The following is a 20,993-nucleotide window of genomic DNA, read 5'->3' as shown; positions in this document are numbered from 1 at the left end:
CTGTTAAAAGGAAACATTATTAAGCATACTGATTATGTGAGGAGGAATAAATGGGATGGCAAATCTTCAACAAAAACCACCCCATTATAAGTTAAGAGAAAAGCGAACAATCTGCCATCTTCCCCCAAAAACCTTTCAAAAATAAACAGAAAAAAAAATACATTGTATTTTATGGCTAAATGTATGGGATTGTACATTCACATTTGCAAGTTAACAGCCTCTGTTTTGTTGCTTTCTAAAAAAACAACAAAAACTTTTAAATTAACAGAAAGCCTTCCGAATCCCCCCCCCCATTTGTTAACAGCAAAAATAAAAATAAACCTTGCTATATTATGGCTGTCTAGGATATATCAGAGTAATAGCCCTCTTCTCAGCGCTACACGTGGGATGATGAAGAGCTGCTATCAAGCTCAAACAAATAGCTTGAACAATTGTTTGTTTCCATGTGAGGTGCCATCTTGTGGTGAAATACTGTCTAGGCCAAACTCTTCCTGTTCCACATACAAGGCTGGGAAGAAGACAATATTCAGAAAGGAACACGTGTTCGTTCTGCTCGCTCTGAAATGTGTCCTCTTGGGTTGCTGCTGCTGCTGCTGCTGCTGCTGCTTCTTCACGTCCTTTTTCTTTTTGGTGTGTGTGCGGGGGGCGGGGGGTGGAGTAGCAGATGGTTTTCCTTAGTATAACTTTTCTGCGTGTTTTGTGCGTATATCTATGCATATATGTTTAAACATGGGTTGCAGAGATCGATACACTTGTAATAAATACCGGATTAAAATGCTGAAGCTTTCCTTTTAAAAAAATTAAAACTTTGTTCTTCTATTTGGTTTCTTCGTCTCTGCATTGTTGTTTTGTTTTTAACTGCTCTTTTATTTTGCCAAGAGAACTATTCATTTTCTTCTCGGTTAGCATAAATGCCTGCTTCCCACCGCAGAGCCAGGGCACTCTTCCTGCGGTTGACTCTCGTAGCCTCAAGGACCTGAAGAGGGGGGGGGGAAGAGAGCAAGAGAATAGTTTATTCGGTTACCAATCTCAAATTCTCCTGAAAAGGGCAGCCACTGAACAGTTCTGTGCACTTAAAAAGTTTGCATCAGTAGAGCCTGGTTAACTTGAAAGAGATATCCACCTTGCAGCATTCTGCATTTCTTACTCCCTGGTATGAAAAAAGCATGTCCGCACAGCTACAGGCTAAAACGTTTGAATTTAAGCACGTCAATGGAAAAGCCAACATGCAAGGAAGAGCACAGCAACATTGGGATGAACTGCATTTTCATTGTGAAACAACACAAGCAGTGGCGGGCACAAGGCATTTTGCTGCCTGAGGTGGAACAGCAAATGTCACCCTCGCCCACCGCCGATCCTGTATCAAGTTATTTTGGCACCTGAGACAGAACAGCTAACAAATGCCTCTCTTCTTCCCCGGCTGTAAAAGGCAATAATAATATATTTAAGTAACTTAACAATTGGCTCCCCTTTCCTGACACTCGAAAAAAAGCTGCCTGAGGTCTGCAGCTCATTTTGCCTAATGATAGGGCTGTGGCAGTGTCAGGCTCAAAGAGGAACCCAGAGTTGCTGTGGCCTTAATATACAATGAATGCACTTCATCCGTAGATGATCAAAGCCCAAGACGAAGAACAGCAGAAGGCTTTTCTCTCCCCTGTTCCATCTGTGACTTTACAAAGCCTTTTGGAAATACTCGATCAGGTCTTAATCATGCTCAATTTTTTTTGATGATCACAGTTGCTTTTGTTTTTAAACCATGAAACGAACTTCTGAGGCTGGGACAAAAAAGTAAGCAAGCATTGCGTCTACACACTTTAGAGGAGAGCTGAGCTGTTTGCAGATGGGCAGCTACTAGCATAACTAATTATTGTTCTTCTGCTGCAAGCTAAAGCTGACTTGCAATTGACCTTCCATGCTATTTGGGGGATGCTGTACTTTTTCTCTGTGTACAACTATGTTCCATCCATGCCAATGGGTGTGCAATATCGGCTGTGGCTGGAAAGTGGGAGGTCCAATTCACTTGAGTGGCCATTAAAAAAGAATACTGCAAGAGACTATTATTTTTTTAAAAAAATTAACTACTGTACTGCCCAAATACTACTTTACTGAAACGTGATGGTAAGTGAGACTGGCAATGTTTAATTGCAGGGGTGTGTGGGAGTTCTTAACACGTCTCCATTGGTTTATATGGGAAAGGAAAAGGCTGTATCTCTAAAAATGATGGTTGGTGGGACCAAAACTCACCATCCAGCAAGGAACTGCTTGTACCAAAGGTCCTCGCTGGTTTGTGGGTCTTTAACCCCGTTTGCCATTTTCAGGGGCACAGCCTCCTGGCACCCAGTGGATACGAATGAATGATGGCATCATGGGGATGCCCCATGGGAAGTGAGGGGGTAAGGGGCATGGCAATGCTATGCTAGTGTGTGAGGAGTGCTATTTCCCAGTAGTGATGTATGGAAGTGAGAGCTGGACCATAAAGAAGGCTGATCGCCGAAGAATTGATGCTTTTGAATTATGGTGCTGGAGGAGACTCTTGAGAGTCCCATGGACTGCAAGAAGATCAAACCTATCCATTCTTAAAGAAATCAGTCCAGAGTGCTCACTGGAAGGACAGATCCTGAAGCTGAGGCTCCAATACTTGGCCACCTCATGAGAAGAGAAGACTCCCCGGAAAAGACCCTGATGTTGGGAAAGATTGAGGGCACAAGGAGAAGGGGACAACAGAGGACAAGATGGTTGGACAGTGTTCTCGAAGCTACAAACATGAGTCTGACCAAACTGCGGGAGGCAGTGGAAGACAGGAATGCCTGGCGTGCTCTGGTCCATGGGGTCACAAAGAGTCGGACATGACTAAACGACTAAACAACAACAACGAGGAGTGCTAAGAAGTTGGAAAGTGTTATGTATTGAAGTTCTCACCCTGGGCCAGCAGGGGGATACTGTAGATAGTTTTCACCCAGGTCCACGTCAGTTATTTTAGGCGGGAAACCCTGGGTTGTTGTTGCTACAATGTTGACAGCCGGCTGCCTATAAAAGCAGGCCGGCTGAGCTGTTTGCTGTTCAGTTCTGTCCAGCTTACAAGTAAAGAGCTGCTCTGGAGAAATCGCTGTGCCATCTGCTATGTTCGCCCACAACTTAACAGAAAGTTCTGGCTTAAAATCTATTTTGACCCACAAAATCACTTGGAGGCCTTAGGTAAGCTACTATTTCCTCAGTCTCAGCCCTGGCTCCATTTGTAATACGGGGGCAGGGGGAACCCACTGACTTATTTCACAGAGTAGTTGTGAAGGTTACTGAGTCAGTACCTAAAGTCCTTTAAACAGTTCAGAGCACCATATAAGTTGTTAAGTACTATCATGGTCTAAACACTTGGCTGGATGGAAACAGGCATTTGCCTTTTTGTCTCTGGAAATTTCATTTTAAACTCCGGTAGTCTCTCATTTCTATTATCAGGCCATTCACTTTAGCCAGCAACAAAGCAGAAAAGAGTTGGGATGAGGGCTGGAGCCCACGGGATCCCAAGATATGAAAACAGGTAAAAACGAGAACGAGGGATGTTGCCTGTAATAGCTTTGTTATAAATGTTACACACCCCTGAGACACAACACCCTGGCATTTTCTTGGGAATTTCCTGCGAGGGAAGTTCTCTAGGGCAGCTTATTGTATTGAGAACAGCTTTTTAAAAACAGGAGACCGACAATGCTTTTCAAGATTGCAGTTCTTAAAAACGGAACTTAATCTGGGCGAACGTTTGCAGGATTGCACTGTTAGTATCTTAAAAGGTGGTTGCTCATGTGGTATGATCATCTCTGGTCAAGCAATAAACCTGGCAAAATCTTGCTGAAATCGCACGAGCATGTGCGACCTTGCCAGAAACTGGTGTGACCTCATCCAGAATTGGCGCTGATGCTGACGCCAATTTCCATTTGCCTCATGCAGCGAAATGGGATGTGTTGCCCCCAGTGTGTGTGTGTGGGAGAATAAAATTTTAAAGTGGAGGAATGCATTTCCCCCCTTTTCCCCCCTAAAAACAATTTGCAATGCTAAGCTGGGAAAGCTATGAAATCATACAATTTGGAAAACAAACTTTTTTTGGCTCATTGTACCTAAGTGAACTTTGGGTTTCTCATTGAGTGTGTCATGTAGAGGAAGTTGCGGCCAAACACAGCTTCCAGTCAAAGGGACCTGCATAATAGGTGTGCTTGTAGACAAGTTGCTGTCACACATTAGATATTTCATGGCATGCTTAAAAGCATCTAGGTTGTGAACCTTGAGCATAATACATGAAGCTGTCAAAATAAAACCATTTGGTCTAACTAATTACACTTGAGTAATGGAAGTTTTGTCGCCTGTTGAATAGATTGTTCTGCCCTTTGAAGAAGACTCAGATGCATCCTTTTAGTAACATTTATAGCTTGTGGCTAGAAGACTCAATAGAATTGTTGAGTTGTAACGGGACGCAATGGAATGGTCACCTAGTCCAACCCTCACCCAGCAATGCACAAATCTTTTGCTCAACATGGGGCTCAAACCCACAACCCTGAGATTAAGAGTCTCATGCTCTACCAACTGAGCTATCTTCTACGTATGTTGCAATGCAGTCCAGCCACAGTTAAGCAATGAATGAAGTCCCATTCATTTCAGAAGTAAATGCATGCATTTAATATCTTCCATTACAATCAATGGTGCTTACATCTGGCTGAATTGTGCTTATGTGTTGTTGGTTTTTTTTACATTTTCAAAATGCTGCATTTAGCAAAAGAATACTACTGTTTACTATATGTGATAAGCTCTAAAATTAATGCAAATAACTATAAGGTACGATTAAAAATTCAACAGCAAGCAGAAATGTTTCTGAGAGGGAGGGCCATAACTCTGTTGCATAATTATCTGCTTTGCATGCAGAAAGAACAGGTTCGAGCCCTGTCATCTCCAGGCAGGGCTGTGAGAGACCTCTGTTGGAAATCCTGAAAGAGCCACTGATATCCCCAAACTCGGCCCTCCATATGTTTTGGGACTACAATTCCCATCATCCCTGACCACTGGTCCTGTTAGCTAGGGATGATGGGAGTTGTAGTCCCAAAACATCTAGACAATACTGAGTGAGATGGTCTGACTCCATATAAGTCAGCTTCCTCTGTTCTTGATCCCTGCTGCTCATAACCTGTTCAATGAACAAATGAGAAGGTTTGGCGGTTTGAATCCCCGCGACGGGGTGAGCTCCCATTGCTTGGTCCCTGCTCCTGCCAACCTAGCAGTTTGAAAGCACATCAAAGTACAAGTAGATAAATAGGTACCGCTCCGGTGGGAAGGTAAATGGCGTTTCTGTACGCTGCTCTGGTTCGCCAGAAGTGGCTTAGTCATGCTGGCCACATGACCCGGAAGCTGTACGCCGGCTCCCTCAGCCAATAAAGCAAAATAAAGCCGCAACCCCAGAGTCGTTCGCGACTGGACCTAAAGGTCAGGGGTCCCTTTACCCTTTTTACCGGCCATAAATTCATATTTGTGCCGTGCCCTGCAGTTTGCTTCCGCAAAGGAAAGAACGAGATAGCTCAAACAAACTGCAAAAGGTTGGTTTTTTCAAGTCTGTTGCCTGGTGGCAGTATGGAGACAATGCAGATGAACCCTGGTGGTGGAAAAAAACAAAACTTACACCCTCACCACCCAGCAAAGCAGTCCAACAGGTTATGAAAAATAAAAATATGGAATTTGACATTTGAGGCCCGATTAAAAAGTCGTTTGTCGTTATACCTTTTCTGACGTTTAGGGGATTCTGATTTGAAGAAATGCTGCAAACTTAATCCATCTAATTTAGGTTGGGGCAGAGGCTTATAGGCTTTTCCACCAAACTCCACTGGAAAGTTCAGGATCCACCCCCCCCAAGACCTCTGCCTTTCCATTGCCCACATATATGTGAAGCCTACCAGAGTTACTGTAGTAAATCACAAGAGAGGAAATGGACCTACACAATCTGAAAAACTCGTGAGTTAGCAATGCAGCATTTCAGTTTCAGAACTGAAGAGTTGCTACTCCTGCTGAGAACTTTTGAGAGCAGAGAGGTACCAGACCTGGTGACGCTGAGCTTTGTCCAAAAGTGGTGCTCAGCCCTACCTCCTTCATTTCTATGGGTTGCCAGGATGCTATGTAAGTGAAGTGCAAAAATCTTCTGCTTGAGCCACACGGCTTGCCCTTTAAGGACAGCTATGTTGCAATAAGGGCTGGGCAGCCATTAGTAATTTTAATAATAATAATAATAATAATAATAATAATAATTATTATTATTATTATTATTATTATTATTATTATTATTATTATTTACACCCTGCCCATCTGGCTGTGTTTTCTTAGCCACTCTGGGTGGCTACCATTAGCATGGCAGCATCAGTGATTGCTACGACACTGCGGTAGGAATGCAATCAAGTTCAAGCACTATCGCAATGACAACACTGGAGCTGAAAACACTTTAATTACTTCGCTGGATGGTACACATGGGGCTGTAAATCTAGTGTACAGTTTACAGACACACACCCCTCGCTTTAAATTGGGGAAATCAAGGCAGTGCCCTACAGCTTCCAACAACGCCAGCCAGTATGACAATCAAATAGCCAGGAATGATAGTAATTGTATTTCAGAGCATAAGGAGGGCATCACTCTTGACCACTCCCCACATTAAGTCATGAGGATGAACACCACAGCACACAACACGACTGCAGTCATAGTCATAATTCAAATATTGTGATCTGAATCTTGAAAGTGGTCCTATGTTCTTCTTGCCCCATCGTAAACAGAATCCCAAAACTGAGGCTAGGTACTAGTTGCCATCATCGTTTACAGCAGACATGGGAAACCTGTGGCCCTCCAGAGATTGTTGGACTACAACTCCCATCATTCCTGACCACTGGCCATACTGGCTGGGACTGATGGAAGTCCGAGTCCAAGTATCTGGAGCGCCACAGGTCCCTAATGCCTGGTTTAGGGGCAGTTATACCTGGGAACCAGCTGCACTTCCCATCACACATTTTGTTCAAATTCATTGCCTAGTCACAAAAAAGGGGGGAAAAGAAAAGAAATTTAAGGCCCAGTTGGGTGAAAATGCTCGGTGTGGTGGTGGAACGGTATTTTGGACAAAATAAAGGCCTTCATCTTTCAAGCCATCACTTCAGTGGTTATGCAAACAGCAATGGAAAGCGAACTGCAGCAGCATGCATTTGAAATCCTCATGCAAAAATAAAAAAAGATGTTAAGCAAAGGCAAGTGCTTGAAAAGTACCTCAGAGGTCACCTTGTTAGACAGTAATTTACAGGTGTACTGCCAGAAAGGGAAAAGACCATCATTAGTTCATAAAGAAAAGACAGAGAGAGTTCAAATTAAACTGAGAACTGGCATCTATCTCACAGTTCAGCTAAATTAGCTTTACAGTGCAATCCTATTCATGTCTACTCAGATGTAAATCCTACTGAGTTAAGTGGTGCTTACACCCTGGTAAGTATGCACAGGATTGCAGCCTGGATTGTTACCCCCCCCAAAAAAAACCACCAGCCTAAAAAAAAATCCTGCTTGGACAAGCAAAATAGTAGCCAATTTAAGAATAAAAACAAAACAAGGAAGCTGTTTGTCAGTCACCACTGCTTTAACTGTTTTGGCAATCTAAATGATGAATTCTGGTACAATTAAATTTATTATTTTAGTCTATTCATTATTTGAAATAATAATAACAGTAGTAGTAGTAGTAGTAGTAATATGCCTTGTACCATTTTATCTGATTCCTACAGAAAAGGCAGGCAGAGATCTCTTCCCTTTAGCTATGGAAGTGTTTCAAATGTCCAGTATGTGCTTTGCATCCAGCTGGTGCTAAACATATTCTTGGTCTTGCTAATTGTGCCACAGCAGTTATTTCTAACTGAACAGCACATATAAACAGGGGGTCTGGCGGATGGACATAGCCCAGGGAAGACACATTGGTACATGAGCTCCCCGCTCTCAGGTGCATCTCAAAATCTACTTCTCATGAATCATTATATTCACCAGTTCCACTCACCTCCACGAGGAGCACATTTGTGAAGCTCCCTGTGCCAGGCGGCTATTGATTTTGTACTCACTAGACTTCAGCTGGCACTGTTCAGAAAATTCGCTGTCATTCTGCCAACATAAAAAGCCAACTTCCTACAAGTAAAAAATCACCAGCGACTGCACAAGGCAAGGAACATGCAGCAAAACCCTCCACTGCTGCTCAAGTATAAAGAACAGAAGTACGGATTGCGTGCAGTAAATTTTAAGGTCAACAACGGCTCTGCTGCAGTTTTCAACTTGAGCTTTCAAGAAAAAGGCCATCTCTATGGAATTTTGCCTTGAACTTAACACTGGGTGTGGTACAAGCTGTGATGATAAAACAGGAGGGTTGTTTGGGAGGAGGTAAACAGACAATATTTGTGCTGTAGTTATGTTGCTCACGGCAGGGTCTCGTAGCTTTGTGCCTCGGTCCCAAGCGCCCCACTGATTTCACAGAAACATCTAAGCGAGAGGATCCGTCTGCATCTAAGTATGGCATTTTAGCTCCACACTGGAGTCACGAGGGCAGTGGAGAACACAGTGTTACTGCTAGGACCCCCTTCTGCCCTGCACAAAAGTACACAATCGTGGGGGGGGGGTGTCAGCCATATTCAATGTGCACTCCTCATATCTGAGAGGGAGAGAAAGGAAAAGGGTTCCTTGTGGACATGCTGCAAGGTATGGTTAAGGGACCAAATAAATTCATACTTGATCCTACAGCCACAGGAGATGGCTTTGATTAAGAGCAATGTCCAATAACCTTGGCAAGCTTTTCAGGTATTAGTGCTATCACTGCTTTTTCTTTATAAAAGCTCCCAACAAAAGGGTACCGTTTAAAAAGACCCTTTTCAGAACGGAACGCATAATAAGTGTGCCTGAAACTGGCCCTGCACATTGCCTTCTTGTGCTGAATTCTGGAAAGGTGATTTAGAAAAGTTTTAGAAACTTGTTAATTTTTATTTTTTAAAAAACCCTACTGCGTGCAAAAAAGGGGGGGCATTGGGGACGGAGGAAACAGAATATGCTTACGCTGCTCTCATCCATCCTCTCCCGCCTCTTGGTTTTGTGACTTTCATAATCTTCCATAAGAGTCTGCATCAGGTTCTTGGGTCTTTGGGATCCTCCCGATTCGTCTGATGCGGAGTCGGAATGCGAGGGGGGGCCTTCAGCGGTTGGGGATGGAGGTGGCTTGATCTTCTCTATTTTACCTGCAAAGACCCAATCAGAATTTCCTTCTCTAGGTAACAGACTCGCAAGCAAGATTCTGGAAAAAAAAATCCCCCAAACAACACCACCATATTTCCAAAGGAAAGAGAGCTGAAATTAAGCATGGGCTGAAGAGATAATTACTGAGTCAAGGTAGTTTGCTCTCCTGAAGAAAGAAGGGCCAGGACAGAATTTTTGCATTCAGATTCTCAAGCTTTTTTTTTTATTTAAGAAAAGTTTCTGTGAATCTTGACAGACGCTTATGGTAGTTTAGATCAGAGGCAGGGCTGCCTTTGGAGTTGGTTATGGTATATAGGCCTTCACTCCTGCCTTCCCCTCAAGTACTATGCTACTGTTCCAATGCACTTTCATATACAGTGGAACCTCAGTTTTTGAACTTTATCTGTTCTGGAAGACTGTTTGACATCCGAAAACCGAGGATGAAAGAGCTGGCTGCAAAGTCAATGGGAAAAAAGGAAAAATGCGCCTTGGAAGCCGTTCGACTTCTGAGGCATGTTCTTAAACGGAAGCAATTATTTCCGAGTTTTCGGTGTTTGGGTTCCGAATTGTTCAGCTTCCAAGAAACTCGACAACTGAGGTTTGACTGTACAATGGAACCTTGGTTCTCGAACGGCTTAGTTGATGAACAAATCAGGTCCTGAACGCCAAAAACACGGAAGTAAGTGTTCTGGTTTTTGAATGTTTTTCGGAAGCTAAACCTTCCATGTGGCTGTTGGCTATTGTTTCCGGGATGCCTGCGCCAATTGGAAGCTGCGCCTTCGTTTTTGAATGTTTCGGGAGTCAAACAGACTTCTGGAACAGATTAAGAGAACCAAGGTTCCACTATATACCAGAGTGCACTGGACTCTGCACTAGATGTTGCCCTCTCAATCAATGAATTTGGCATGCCTGCCTGGAAAGTGGGCTACCACTGCTATAATCTAGGAAATACCAGTCACAGTAAAGTCTAATGTACACAGCCACAAATGGATAGAAGTGACATTCTGCCACCAAGGTTGAACAAGTTTAAATGCCACAACAAAATTTGCTGATCGTATCACAGCAGGGGAAACACCACTACAGTATTTTCACTGCTCTAAAAATGATGGATTGTTGTGGATTTATGCTTCCTGGATAGGACATTGAATGTGCTTTTGTGTGTGTTTTTTTTTGCATTTGAGCATATAATAACTGCTTGCTAGGTTCATTGGCCTCAGTGTAGGGGAGGCCAAGTTTGCTAGCGAGGTTTATTTCCCTTATGTTGTTTATATGCTAGGCTAAATTGCAAAAAATGCAATGTATGCAACATGCTACTACTCTTTAAATAGTAATTTGAGATGCTGGTAAATCTGAGAAATGGAGTCTGAAAGAAGCGGAAGGGAAAGACTCTTCCCCCTTCCCAATATGGTGCCCCTGTTGCCTTGGTCATCAGCTTTTGCATCAGTGGTGGGAAACCTGTGACCTTCTAGATCTTATTGCACTCCAGCTCCTATCACCACTGGCCATGGTGTCTGCAGCTAATAAACGAGTTTAGAGTCCAACATGATTAGTAGTTCACATGGTCAAAAAGGGATAAAAGAGTTTGGATTTGATATCCCGCCTTTCACTCCCTTTAAGGAGTCTCAAGGTGGCTAACATTCTCCTTTCTCTTCCTCCCCCACAACAAACACTCTGTGAGGTGAGTGGGGCTGAGAGACTTCAAAGAAGTGTGACTGGCCCAAGGTCACTCAGCATCTGCATGTGGAGGAGCGGAGACACGAACCTGGTTCCCCAGATTACGAGACTACCACTCTTAACCACTACACCACACTGGCTCAAGCTTCCATTACATTTCCCTGAAGTTAACAGCAGACATCTATCTATCATCTATCTATCTATCATCTATCTATCTATCTATCTATCTATCTATCTATCTATCTATCATCTACCTGAATAGGTTAACAAATTACCCAAGCTACATTTTCCTCATCTCTATGCACCCAACGTACACAAAAATCTTAAGAGAAGCTCATCCAATGAGCCAGAATGACTATGGCCACTAGAGGTCAGGGACAGAGCAGAAACAGAGAAATATCTGCTTAGAATGAATAGTCGGTTTAAGAAAGAAGTGAACATCATCATGACTTACAGCTGAGGTTCATTGCTTTTATTTACTACCACAATGGGAAGAGCTCAGCTACATTGATATAAGGTTTCAGATAATCTGGATGGAACTAGCAAACACCATGGTTTTAACGAAATGCAGCCTTGAATTACATAGGAGACCCAGCGTGCTTATGTTTTAGTTTGTAGATCAGATACAGAGAGCCTACAGATGTTGATGAACTCCCATCACCCCTGGCAAGCATGACCAATAGCCAGGGATGGTGGGAGTTGTAGTTTTGCAACATCTGGAGGGACAAAGATTCCCCACCCCTGCTACAGGATTTTGAAATTTTGCTACCAGAAGAACTGCAAATGTCATCTCCTCCCTGCCCCCACCCCCACCAAATCAATCAATGGATTATAAACAAAGCAAGTATTGGTACTCATCCTGGGAGGAAACTTGCACAATATCTTTAGAAGATTTGCCTGGGAATTAAATTAAATTTGATTGACACAAAAGAAAATCTGATTTTACAGAGATCTTGGGCCATTAAAATTGTCTGTTATACTCTGCCAGTATTATATCTGTGTTTTTGCAGAATCTAGCCAAGGTTAAGAATGTTTAAGTGCCACAGATTTCAATGGGCTAAGTTCATGCTTTGTTTCCCCTTCCAACTGAAATTAACCAAACTTTGAAGTGTTCAACCTGAAATGGATTGTCTCCATTGGGACTAGGATAAAAATAGCAATAAAGGTGTGTATCACATTGGCAAAAATATGCAGAGATCAACCACTGGAGGACCACCTAGTTCTTGCTAATTGCTGGGATTCTTGGAGAACAGAAGAAGTCTAGCTTTGGTGTTGAATAGTAAGGGGAACCTGTGGCCCTCCAGATGTTTCTGGGGTACAGCTCCCATAAGCTTTGACCATCAACCATACTGTCTAGGATTTCTAAACTCCTACAACCTCTGGAAGGGCCAGTTTCCCCATCTGTGCTGTACTTTTGCATAGTATCATCATGATCCACTGATAGGCATTATCCTTAAAAAGCAAGAATACGTAATTAGAATGTCTTGACAGTCTAGGCAGAAACAAATCTGCATTTAAGTGGTCCACAGTATGCAACTCTTGCTGAAGGTATTAAGAAACACTGCAGTGGATCAGACCAAGGTCTGCTTAGACCAGTATTCTCTGCAAGAATCCCAGCAAACAGAGGGCTGTGCATGGTTTACTAACAGCCTGAAATATACCTCGTGCTCACCTCCGCGGCAAAGAAAGATGCATACAAGGGAGACGTGAACTCGTTCCCATCATTTTACATACCAAAATAACCTAGCAAGAATGGAAATTCAGCAGCAGAAAAATAATGTTGAGCTATGGCTGAATGAGCTGGTTTGTTCAATGCACACCTAAGTTACCTGGCAAAATAATGAGAATCTTATCCCTGTCCCTTCAAGACCCTTCTGGGAATTTACCTTCCACTCGCATCCTTTGATCTCTGATCTATTGGGATGGAGAATGGCAGTCCCAGGGGCCTCAGGACTCTCCCCAGTCAATTAATTAATTTATAGTACAACAGGTGTCTACTGGGAAGTATGCATGCTTGAGTTCAGTGGGGCTTTATCCCAGGTAAAATGGGTATATAGGATTTGCAGCCTTAGATGTATGTACACATGGGGGGTGAACTGAAGCCGAAGCGAAAACGGCAACCTGCTTTCTGTCTTTGTGAAGCAACTGTTTATTCATGAACACTAATAGGGGTCATAAATGGAGGCTTGGGGAAAGCTACAGCTGCCATGAGGCATCAGTCATTTCCTGTTAGGAATTTCCTGGTGTTCACAGATGAGACATCTGGTACACATGGATGGTTTCGTCTCTCACTGAAAGCTGCACAATGCCCTGAGTGTAACAAAAGAATACAGGGTAGCAAATTCTTCCTAAGCTCAGTTATATCTGTGAAGAAAATAATACCAAGATCAGAGAAAGTAGCAAAGGCGTGTTATGCGGTTAGCTGGAGGGTGCGAACTCTATAGACACCGTAAAATGTAGTCCAATAAGAGCAAGGCACTAAAAGCAGCAAAGAACTGAAAATGAAATAAGGGCTTATCTGGTTTTCTGTAGAAAATTATACTAAAATAGTCAACGTGTTTGAGCTGGAAGTTGTAGTAGTTCAAGCTGCACCTGAAGAAGTGTCACGAGAGTCCATGAAAACATCTTTCAATACATTTGCCAGCCTTTAGATGCCAAAAGGCGCTTGGTTATTATTACAGTGCAATGCACTTGATAACATCTTCTAGACATTAACTATTCTAAAATAATTATAAATCCCATCCCGAAAGCAATAATAGACACACACAAAAAGAACAATAATTTCTAGTGATTCACAAGATTTCTAATAAGCTTGTCCCAGTGCATAACAAAGGCAATTTTACATCAAAACTTCTATTACTTTGTGTCTCTTCTTGGTGTTTAACAATATCAGTAAATTTTAGAATATATGCTACATCCAAAATTATTAGTATCCAGTTTCTCAGTGTTGGGTTACCTCTCTGCTTCCAGCAAGTTTTTTTAAAACATGGCCAGCATGACATTTAAATCAGGCCTGTGAACGACTACGGACTCAGCTATAATAGTAAAAAAAACCCCAACAATTTGAATGCACTATGAACATGCAACACCAGATGGTGACAGAGAGCAGGAAATTTTATACGCGATTTCCCATAGGGATTTTTTCTTTGATTATAACAATCTAATTTTTGACTTATTTATAGCGTTTTTTCCCTGTGTCACACAGAACTTCTAAGGAATGCTACAGAGGGAGGATAAAAGCACTACATACAGAGGTATAACCACCAATATATACATTACTTTTCTGTTCACTTCACTCTTGCATTCATCCTATTTGGGTTTGTCTTTCTAACCAACCTGTATATTTCCCCAGAACCTTCACTGTTCTCTAAATAAAGATGAATCCAGGTTTACTTCCCTTTCAACCGTATCTCACATTTCACCAGCATTTTACTAGCATCTAGGTTTCCTGCAAATTGCAAAACAAAACAAAACAACCCTTCCCTGACTTACATAATCTGTGCAGTTCACCACTTTCTTGAAACCTGAAAATATGACTGAGCAGCAAATTCCATTCCCAACTAGCAAAGAGATGTATGAGGCTTTATAGTTAGCCATTTGCCAGGGTAAAAAAAAAAGATGATTTATTCACCTTCTTTGTTTTTTGCAAAGTTGTGAAATAGAGTGAGAATATTTATTAGCTTAAAGGAATAATGCAAGCCAGGGCCGGATTTAGGTCTGATGAGGCCCTAAGCTACTGAAGGTAATGGGGCCCTTTATATTTCCAGCTGCCTTTTGTCAACAATAAATTGTCACTGGTTTTTTTGTGTTGAATATATGCTATATGGTAATTTATGGACCTAATAGGTATCTAAAGCCATTTGCACATAATGAAATATGTATTTTATTGAAGTAATTGTTGAACTTAACTTATATTTTGGAAATGTACATCCAGTTTTTGTTCCCTTTAAATTTTTTGGGGGCCCCCAAGAGAGTGGGGCCCTAAACTATAGCTTGTTTAGCTTATATGTTGTACCGGCACGGATTCAAGCACATGTTTGGAAATGCTATTGAAGATGGATCTAGCAGTCTTCCCAAAGTTGCTGACACTGAAATGCAGCCAGCCAGCTTGCCCACTTTTAATCAGGTTTGTTCTCAAAGCAGAAGCTCGCAGTTCCAATTTCTGGAGGTTCCTTAAAGTTGACATCTTACAACAGATGACATTAAGGTCAGGAGTGAATGCCACATGGAAAAAATAACTTTGAAGACGCACCCACTCCTTTGTAGCCTATTTCCCTCCCCTCTATCATTTGATCTACAGTGTACACTATTGTTCTACATCTACATCATTTATCTTTTCTAGGAAGTAGCACAGATAGTTATTAGATCTACTGATATCAATAGGAAAGTTACGCCCATGCTTTCCATCCCCTACTGGAATCAAAGGAAACAAAAGTACCCAAAATTATTGGGATGGTGGACCACCACTTATTTACATTTCAAAAGCAGATGGCAATGATATAAAGTGCCTTTCCCATATGCACCTTCCCATGCCATAATATATTCAGTTGAGGCTCTTCTTGCAGTTCCATCATTCATACAGGCAAGATATTCAGCAGTACGCAACAGACTCTCTGGAATTCCTATTCCTAGGGAACTCAGAGAGATCCCCCCACCCCACTGCAGATTAGCCTACCCCCTGCCATAAGATGCAGTGGGTGACTTCAAAAAACAAAAGCAAATGCAGTGATCTATCAATGGCAACCAGCCATGATCACTCAACAGAATGGCAGGATCAGGGCCAGATAATGGAGACAAACAAATATGGAGGGGGAAATAACGTCATGTTCTGTCATGTGCACCCTAGAGGCACCTGGATGCCATTTTTGCTAACAGGATGCAGGAATAGGTGGGACCCTTGGTCTGATCCAGCAAAGCTTGCTCTGCTAGAGGAGTTCTTCGTCAGGGTGAAAGTTTGCAACCAAACAGAAAGGCTGTAGTCTGAGAGCAACCTAGTCTCCACCAGCGATAGCCAATCTGCTGCCCCAACCCAGATGTTGGAGGACTACAACCCCCATCATACATGGCCATTCTGGCTGGAGCTGACGGGAACTGGAATCCAGTAACAAGCACATCAAGGGTACCACGCTGGCTGTCACTGGTCTGCATCTATTTTGCTGATTAAGGAAAAAGTTAGGCTCTTACCTGGTGCAGTTCTGTAAGACACAGTTCTGGTGGGTAGAGGAGGCGCACTCTTTGCAACAGGGCTGCGTGCCAGCTGCATACCCTGCCTTTGTCTTTTCAGTTCTTCCTCTCTTTCTTGGGCTGCTCGGATTTCTTCTTCTATCATAGACAAAGTCCTCTGCTTTTTTGACCTTAGTTTGAAAGGCCCTACTGTCACCTCCGCTTCTTGCATAGCCAGAATGGAAGCCGTGCTCCTTAGCTCAGCGGCTTCTGAATACTTGCTGAAATAGCTGACTTCTGGCTTGGTTTCCTCCACAGTGACTGGTCTGGTGGTGTGAGCAACAGGAGATGGCTGTGGAACTTGCCTTTCCCTGAGTACAGAGTCTTGAGCTGCAGAAGTCTTTGGTGCTGAATCTCGCTTTTCTTGCACAGGAGAGGACACCTGAGGTGGCTGAAATGTTGGATTGTGCCGTTTCTCAGAGCATGGTGCCTTGACCACCTCCTCCTCCTGTTCCTTGACTTGGAGGTTCTTTTGCTCTGCAGCGGATTGCTTAAAACTTGCTTTGTCAGCCTGCTCAGCTATGGCTTGCTGAATGGCGTTTTGGACCAGTAGGCCAGCCTGGTATTCCAACTGCTCATCAATGAGCATGGAGTCAAGCAACGGTGAAGATGGAGAATAAAAGCCGTGGTCGCTAAGTGACTTGAAAATACCGTCTCCTCGACAGTCGGAAGGAGTGTTAGCCTGAGGGGTCTGGGGCAAGGAGAAATCGGTGAGCGAATTTTCTTGAAGGGCATTCATTGTCTCATTGGAGGCACCACTGTCACTTATATTGTCCATGCTGAAGTCATTGGAAAGTGTTTCCAAAACGGTTGTATCCTGAGATCTCACTGACAATTCATCCAGCCCAGAGTCCAGTTCCTCTGGAGGGGAAGACACATTGACTGACCTCGAGAACTGATCTAAGGTGCCCTGCTCATCATCTCTCACCACTGTAAAGACTGCCTTTGCACTCATGAACTCGCCATCATCTGACCATCCCTTTGTAGAATGGCCATGTTTCGTGGCATCACTGTATGGAGAGACTCTCACTGAGTCACCAGAGATGTTCTGAACGCTATTGTCATCTAAGATGCAAGACACCTTCTCAGCTTTTACAACAGTAATATCGTTGTTACCAACTAGCAAAGTCTGCCCACACGGAGAGACAGGCTTTGTAACTGAGGCTGTTCGCCGGTCCATTTGAGATGGACCTATTGGTTTGTAGAAGGGTTGTATGGTGAACATTTTGGGGGTCCCTGATCTCTTGGGTGCTGCTGTTGTGTTATTTGGCGGGCCTGAATTTTCCATTAACTGGAACTGCTTCCGTGCAGCTGAAAAATCTATTTGCTCTGTGACAACATCAACCTTTTTACTGCTAGCTGGATCAGGTGCTGCAGACAAATGTGAGACATGTTTCACGGGCATTGGTGGTTGCTGCTGCTGCTTCTCTTTGCGTTCCTTGTATTTTTTGTGAGACTCCAAGTGTTCCTCATCTAGCTGCTCCTCCAGCGTCTTCTCCTGGGGTGGGTTCCACCACTTTGCTGCTATACCTGGGTTCTTCTTGACAGCCTGGCTTCGAATGAGCTCCCGCCGCTCTTTCTCCAGCTCCATCATTTCCTCGGAGGGCCTCACTTTACGCACTCTGTAATTCTCCCTTGGATCCTCCTCCTCAAAGAGCTTTGATGGCTTCTTGTCTTCATGAAACGCTCTAAGCTCAAACTTAGCCTCTTTCTTAATGGTGGCCAATGTCGCTTCTCCATCCTTGGAAGACCTCGAGCTTGTGGAAGAGCATGGACTCACTGGCACTTTCAGGCTGTCACAGTGTTCCTCTTGCAGGGTGCCCATGGAGTGGCCATTTGGCTTAAGCTTCCCAGGCGCAACGTTTATTCCACTGTGCTCCACAACTGGAGCCGCTTGCCCACGAACTACAATGGTGCTGCTTTCGTTGGGTGCTCTGGAATCATTAGCAAGGTGAACAGATGGACCAGAGCCATCCACAACAATGGATGGGCTTGGCTCAGGGGAGGAGGAAGTCATCCCATTAAAGGGGTTATCAGAAGCCGAATCGCAACAGTTTGCTTCTAGCACTTCATCAAGGTACCTGATCTCTTTAGCAACCTCACTGTCCAACGATTCGTGCCTGTCTTTAAGTCCATTGTGGCTTGCAGCAGGGGAAGTGAAGTGAGTTTGGTTGTCCGCTGCGCGCGCTGAAGTCCCCACTGTGATGCTTCTACGTTCGGAGGCCAGGGCTTCTATTTCCATCCTCTCTCCCTTTGCCGCATGCACACCAGCAGGGTCCAGGAAATTGGCACGATATCGGTCTGTCTCTTTTCTCAACTTGATGTCATCCTCAGAGAGTCTAGATGATTTCTAAAGAGGAAATAGAAAGGGAGGGGGAATCAACAATGAAGTTCTGTGGAAAAATAAGATTCCTTGTAATGCAAAAAAATGCCTAAAGCAACCATCACCCCCCAGCAACCCCCCCCCCCTGTAAATCATTATATGAGAATGGGAAACAAATTCTTCTAGAAAAGAAAGAGAATATTATGCTTTTCACATGATACAGTGGTACCTCTGGTTACAAACTTAATTCGTTCTGGAGGTCCGTTCTTAAGCTGAAACCGTTCTTAACCTGAGGCACGCTTTCGCTAATGGGGCCTTCTGCTGCGCGCATACCTCTGGTGCGTGATTTCCGTTTGCATCCTGGGGCAAAGTTCGCAACCAGGAGCATCTACTTCTGGGTTAGGGGAGTTCGTAACCTGAAACATTCGTAACCAGAGATACCACTGTACATGCAAAACGTTATAATAATTATAAAGCCACACTTGAAATCCAGTAAAATATCCACCTTCATTATCTCCCACCTGCGCTCGCTATTGTTGCTACTTACTAATTGCTAGGTGCAACAGCTTGTTTTGTCACTGAGCGCCGATATGAGGGTGCTGACCAACTTAAAAACAAAGAACTGTACAACAACAGTTGACTTTTGCATTTCAATATTTCATAGCATTTTTGAGAAGCAGTGAATTAAAATGTGTTCCGCAGCTGAGGAAGAGGAAATGCACACAGTTCATTGTTTTAAAGTGACAGTGAGATGCAAGGCAACTTTTTTTTCTTATTCATTTCATTTAAAGGCATTTATAAACTGCTCATTTTTTAAAAAACCAACAACACACCTCTAAGCAGTATACAACATTAAACCAATAAAAAAGATTAAAACAGAAATATAGCACAAAATTGTTAAAACAGCAGTATAAAAAACAGAAAAACAGAAAAACAGAAAAACCTGTTCTTATAGATCAGGGAAAGCCTGGGCAAAATAATATGCCTCCAAACGAGACCTGAAGCACCTGATGCTTCAGGTATGGTAGAGGGAAACGCACCCCATAATACAGGGACAACAACAGGAAATGCCAGTTTTCAAATCACCACCTACAACATACCATATTTTTCCATGTATAACATGGCCCCATGTATAAGATGCCCCGTTTTGGGGGACTACAATTTAAGAAAGTTGGGGGAGATGGCCCAGAGTTGTTGAATTTTTGGGGTGTGTGTGTGCAGATAATCACTGACACGAATGGAGAATGCTGCAAAACACACCACCATCTGCAAGATCGTAGGCAGCAGCTGCCAATTGCACGCCCACTGGGCGCAACGGAAGCCAATCCACAGCAGCCCTTGACACAGCCAACAATAACCCACCCAATTGCCACAGCAACAGCCAATCCAAAGCAGCCCTGGCCACATACACCATTCACCCAGCCAATCACCACGAAAAAAATCCTTCTCAGGGCTGCAACCAATTGCCTGTCCCAACTCTGCACTATCCATGTATAAGTCAGAACACCCTCCCCCCATTTTTAACAATCTTTTAGGGTAAAAAAAACCCGCTCATCTTATACACGGAAAACTACAGTACCCTCCAACATTTCTCCAATAAAAATAGGAACGCCCCATTCAAGAAGAAGAAGAAGAAGACCCCATCCATCAGAATGGGTTGCCCCAGTCACTCTGGGCGGTTTCTTTTATAAAAACGGAATAAAACATTAAACATTTAAAAAAACCTTCCCTATACAGGGCTGCCTTCAGATGAATTCTAAAGGTTGCATAGTAACCTATCCCCTTGGGTCAGGAGTCACACAACTCCGAAACCCGCCAACATTTCTCCAATGAAAATAGGGATGTCATAAGGGAAAGTGGGAAATTCCGGGATCTAATCAGAAACCAGGACGGCTTCTGTAAATCCAGCAACATCCCTAGAAAACAGGGACGCTTGAAGGGTGTGCTTTAATATTTTGTAGAGTGCAGTGCCACAAAGAGAATTTCCCCAGATGATATGTGAGATCTTACAGGGCTATGGGGCAGCCTTTCGGGTATTGTCACTTTGAGAAATTACAACTTGGGTTTCTGAACTTTTGCATTATAGCATGGATAAATACAATAGGCCAAAATCCACAGTACTACTTTAGGCACACCCAAATTCTTGAACACTTTCTTTAAGCAACAGGCCTCTATCTTTCTCTCTCCCTCCCACCTCAAACTCCATCACAATCACTTTTGAGCACTCATGCAAATTTCAAACGTGGTTTGCTGGGCTGCTGTTCAAGGAAGGTAAGCACAAAGCTCCTCTGGGCAAGTGGATCAGTGGTCAAGGATGATGGGAGTTGTAGTCCAAAACCAGCTGGAGACCCAAGTTTGGGAAACCCTGATTTAGAAGATTCCTCAGAACTAGAACCTTAATTTACACTTCACAAATGAGGAAATTATTCCAGAATACGGGATAAAGGATGGGATCTGATTGTTCCATTCTGTGAATGGAAGGGCATTGTGCAAAAGAGAGGTAATTTTCACATTCACC

General features: G+C 43.3%; 1 protein-coding gene across 9 annotated transcripts in view; it reads right to left on the bottom strand.

Annotated features, from left to right (window-relative positions):
• Positions 1 to 608: 608 nt before the first annotated feature.
• Positions 609 to 20,993, bottom strand: part of LOC128405290 (A-kinase anchor protein 2-like) — a 96,761-nt gene continuing 76,376 nt past the window's right edge. For 6 of the 9 annotated variants that reach the window (XM_053371794.1, XM_053371789.1, XM_053371791.1 and 3 more), the window contains exons 2-5: positions 16,114 to 18,502; positions 9,079 to 9,257; positions 7,270 to 7,308; positions 609 to 976 (exon numbers count right to left, since the gene is read on the bottom strand). In XM_053371794.1, coding sequence (XP_053227769.1) covers positions 884 to 976; positions 7,270 to 7,308; positions 9,079 to 9,257; positions 16,114 to 18,394 — 2,592 coding nt within the window. In that variant the 5' untranslated portion in view covers positions 18,395 to 18,502 and the 3' untranslated portion in view covers positions 609 to 883. The remainder of the gene's footprint in view (positions 977 to 7,269; positions 7,309 to 9,078; positions 9,258 to 16,113; positions 18,503 to 20,993) is intronic. The other 3 variants (XM_053371790.1, XM_053371788.1, XM_053371793.1) reach the window with 2 other exon arrangements.

This window comes from Podarcis raffonei, chromosome 17 (genome assembly GCF_027172205.1).
Source record: "Podarcis raffonei isolate rPodRaf1 chromosome 17, rPodRaf1.pri, whole genome shotgun sequence".
Taxonomy (NCBI): Eukaryota; Metazoa; Chordata; class Lepidosauria; order Squamata; family Lacertidae; genus Podarcis; species Podarcis raffonei.
Note: the sequence above shows the minus strand (reverse complement) of the source record. Positions and strands in the feature narration are given on the sequence as shown.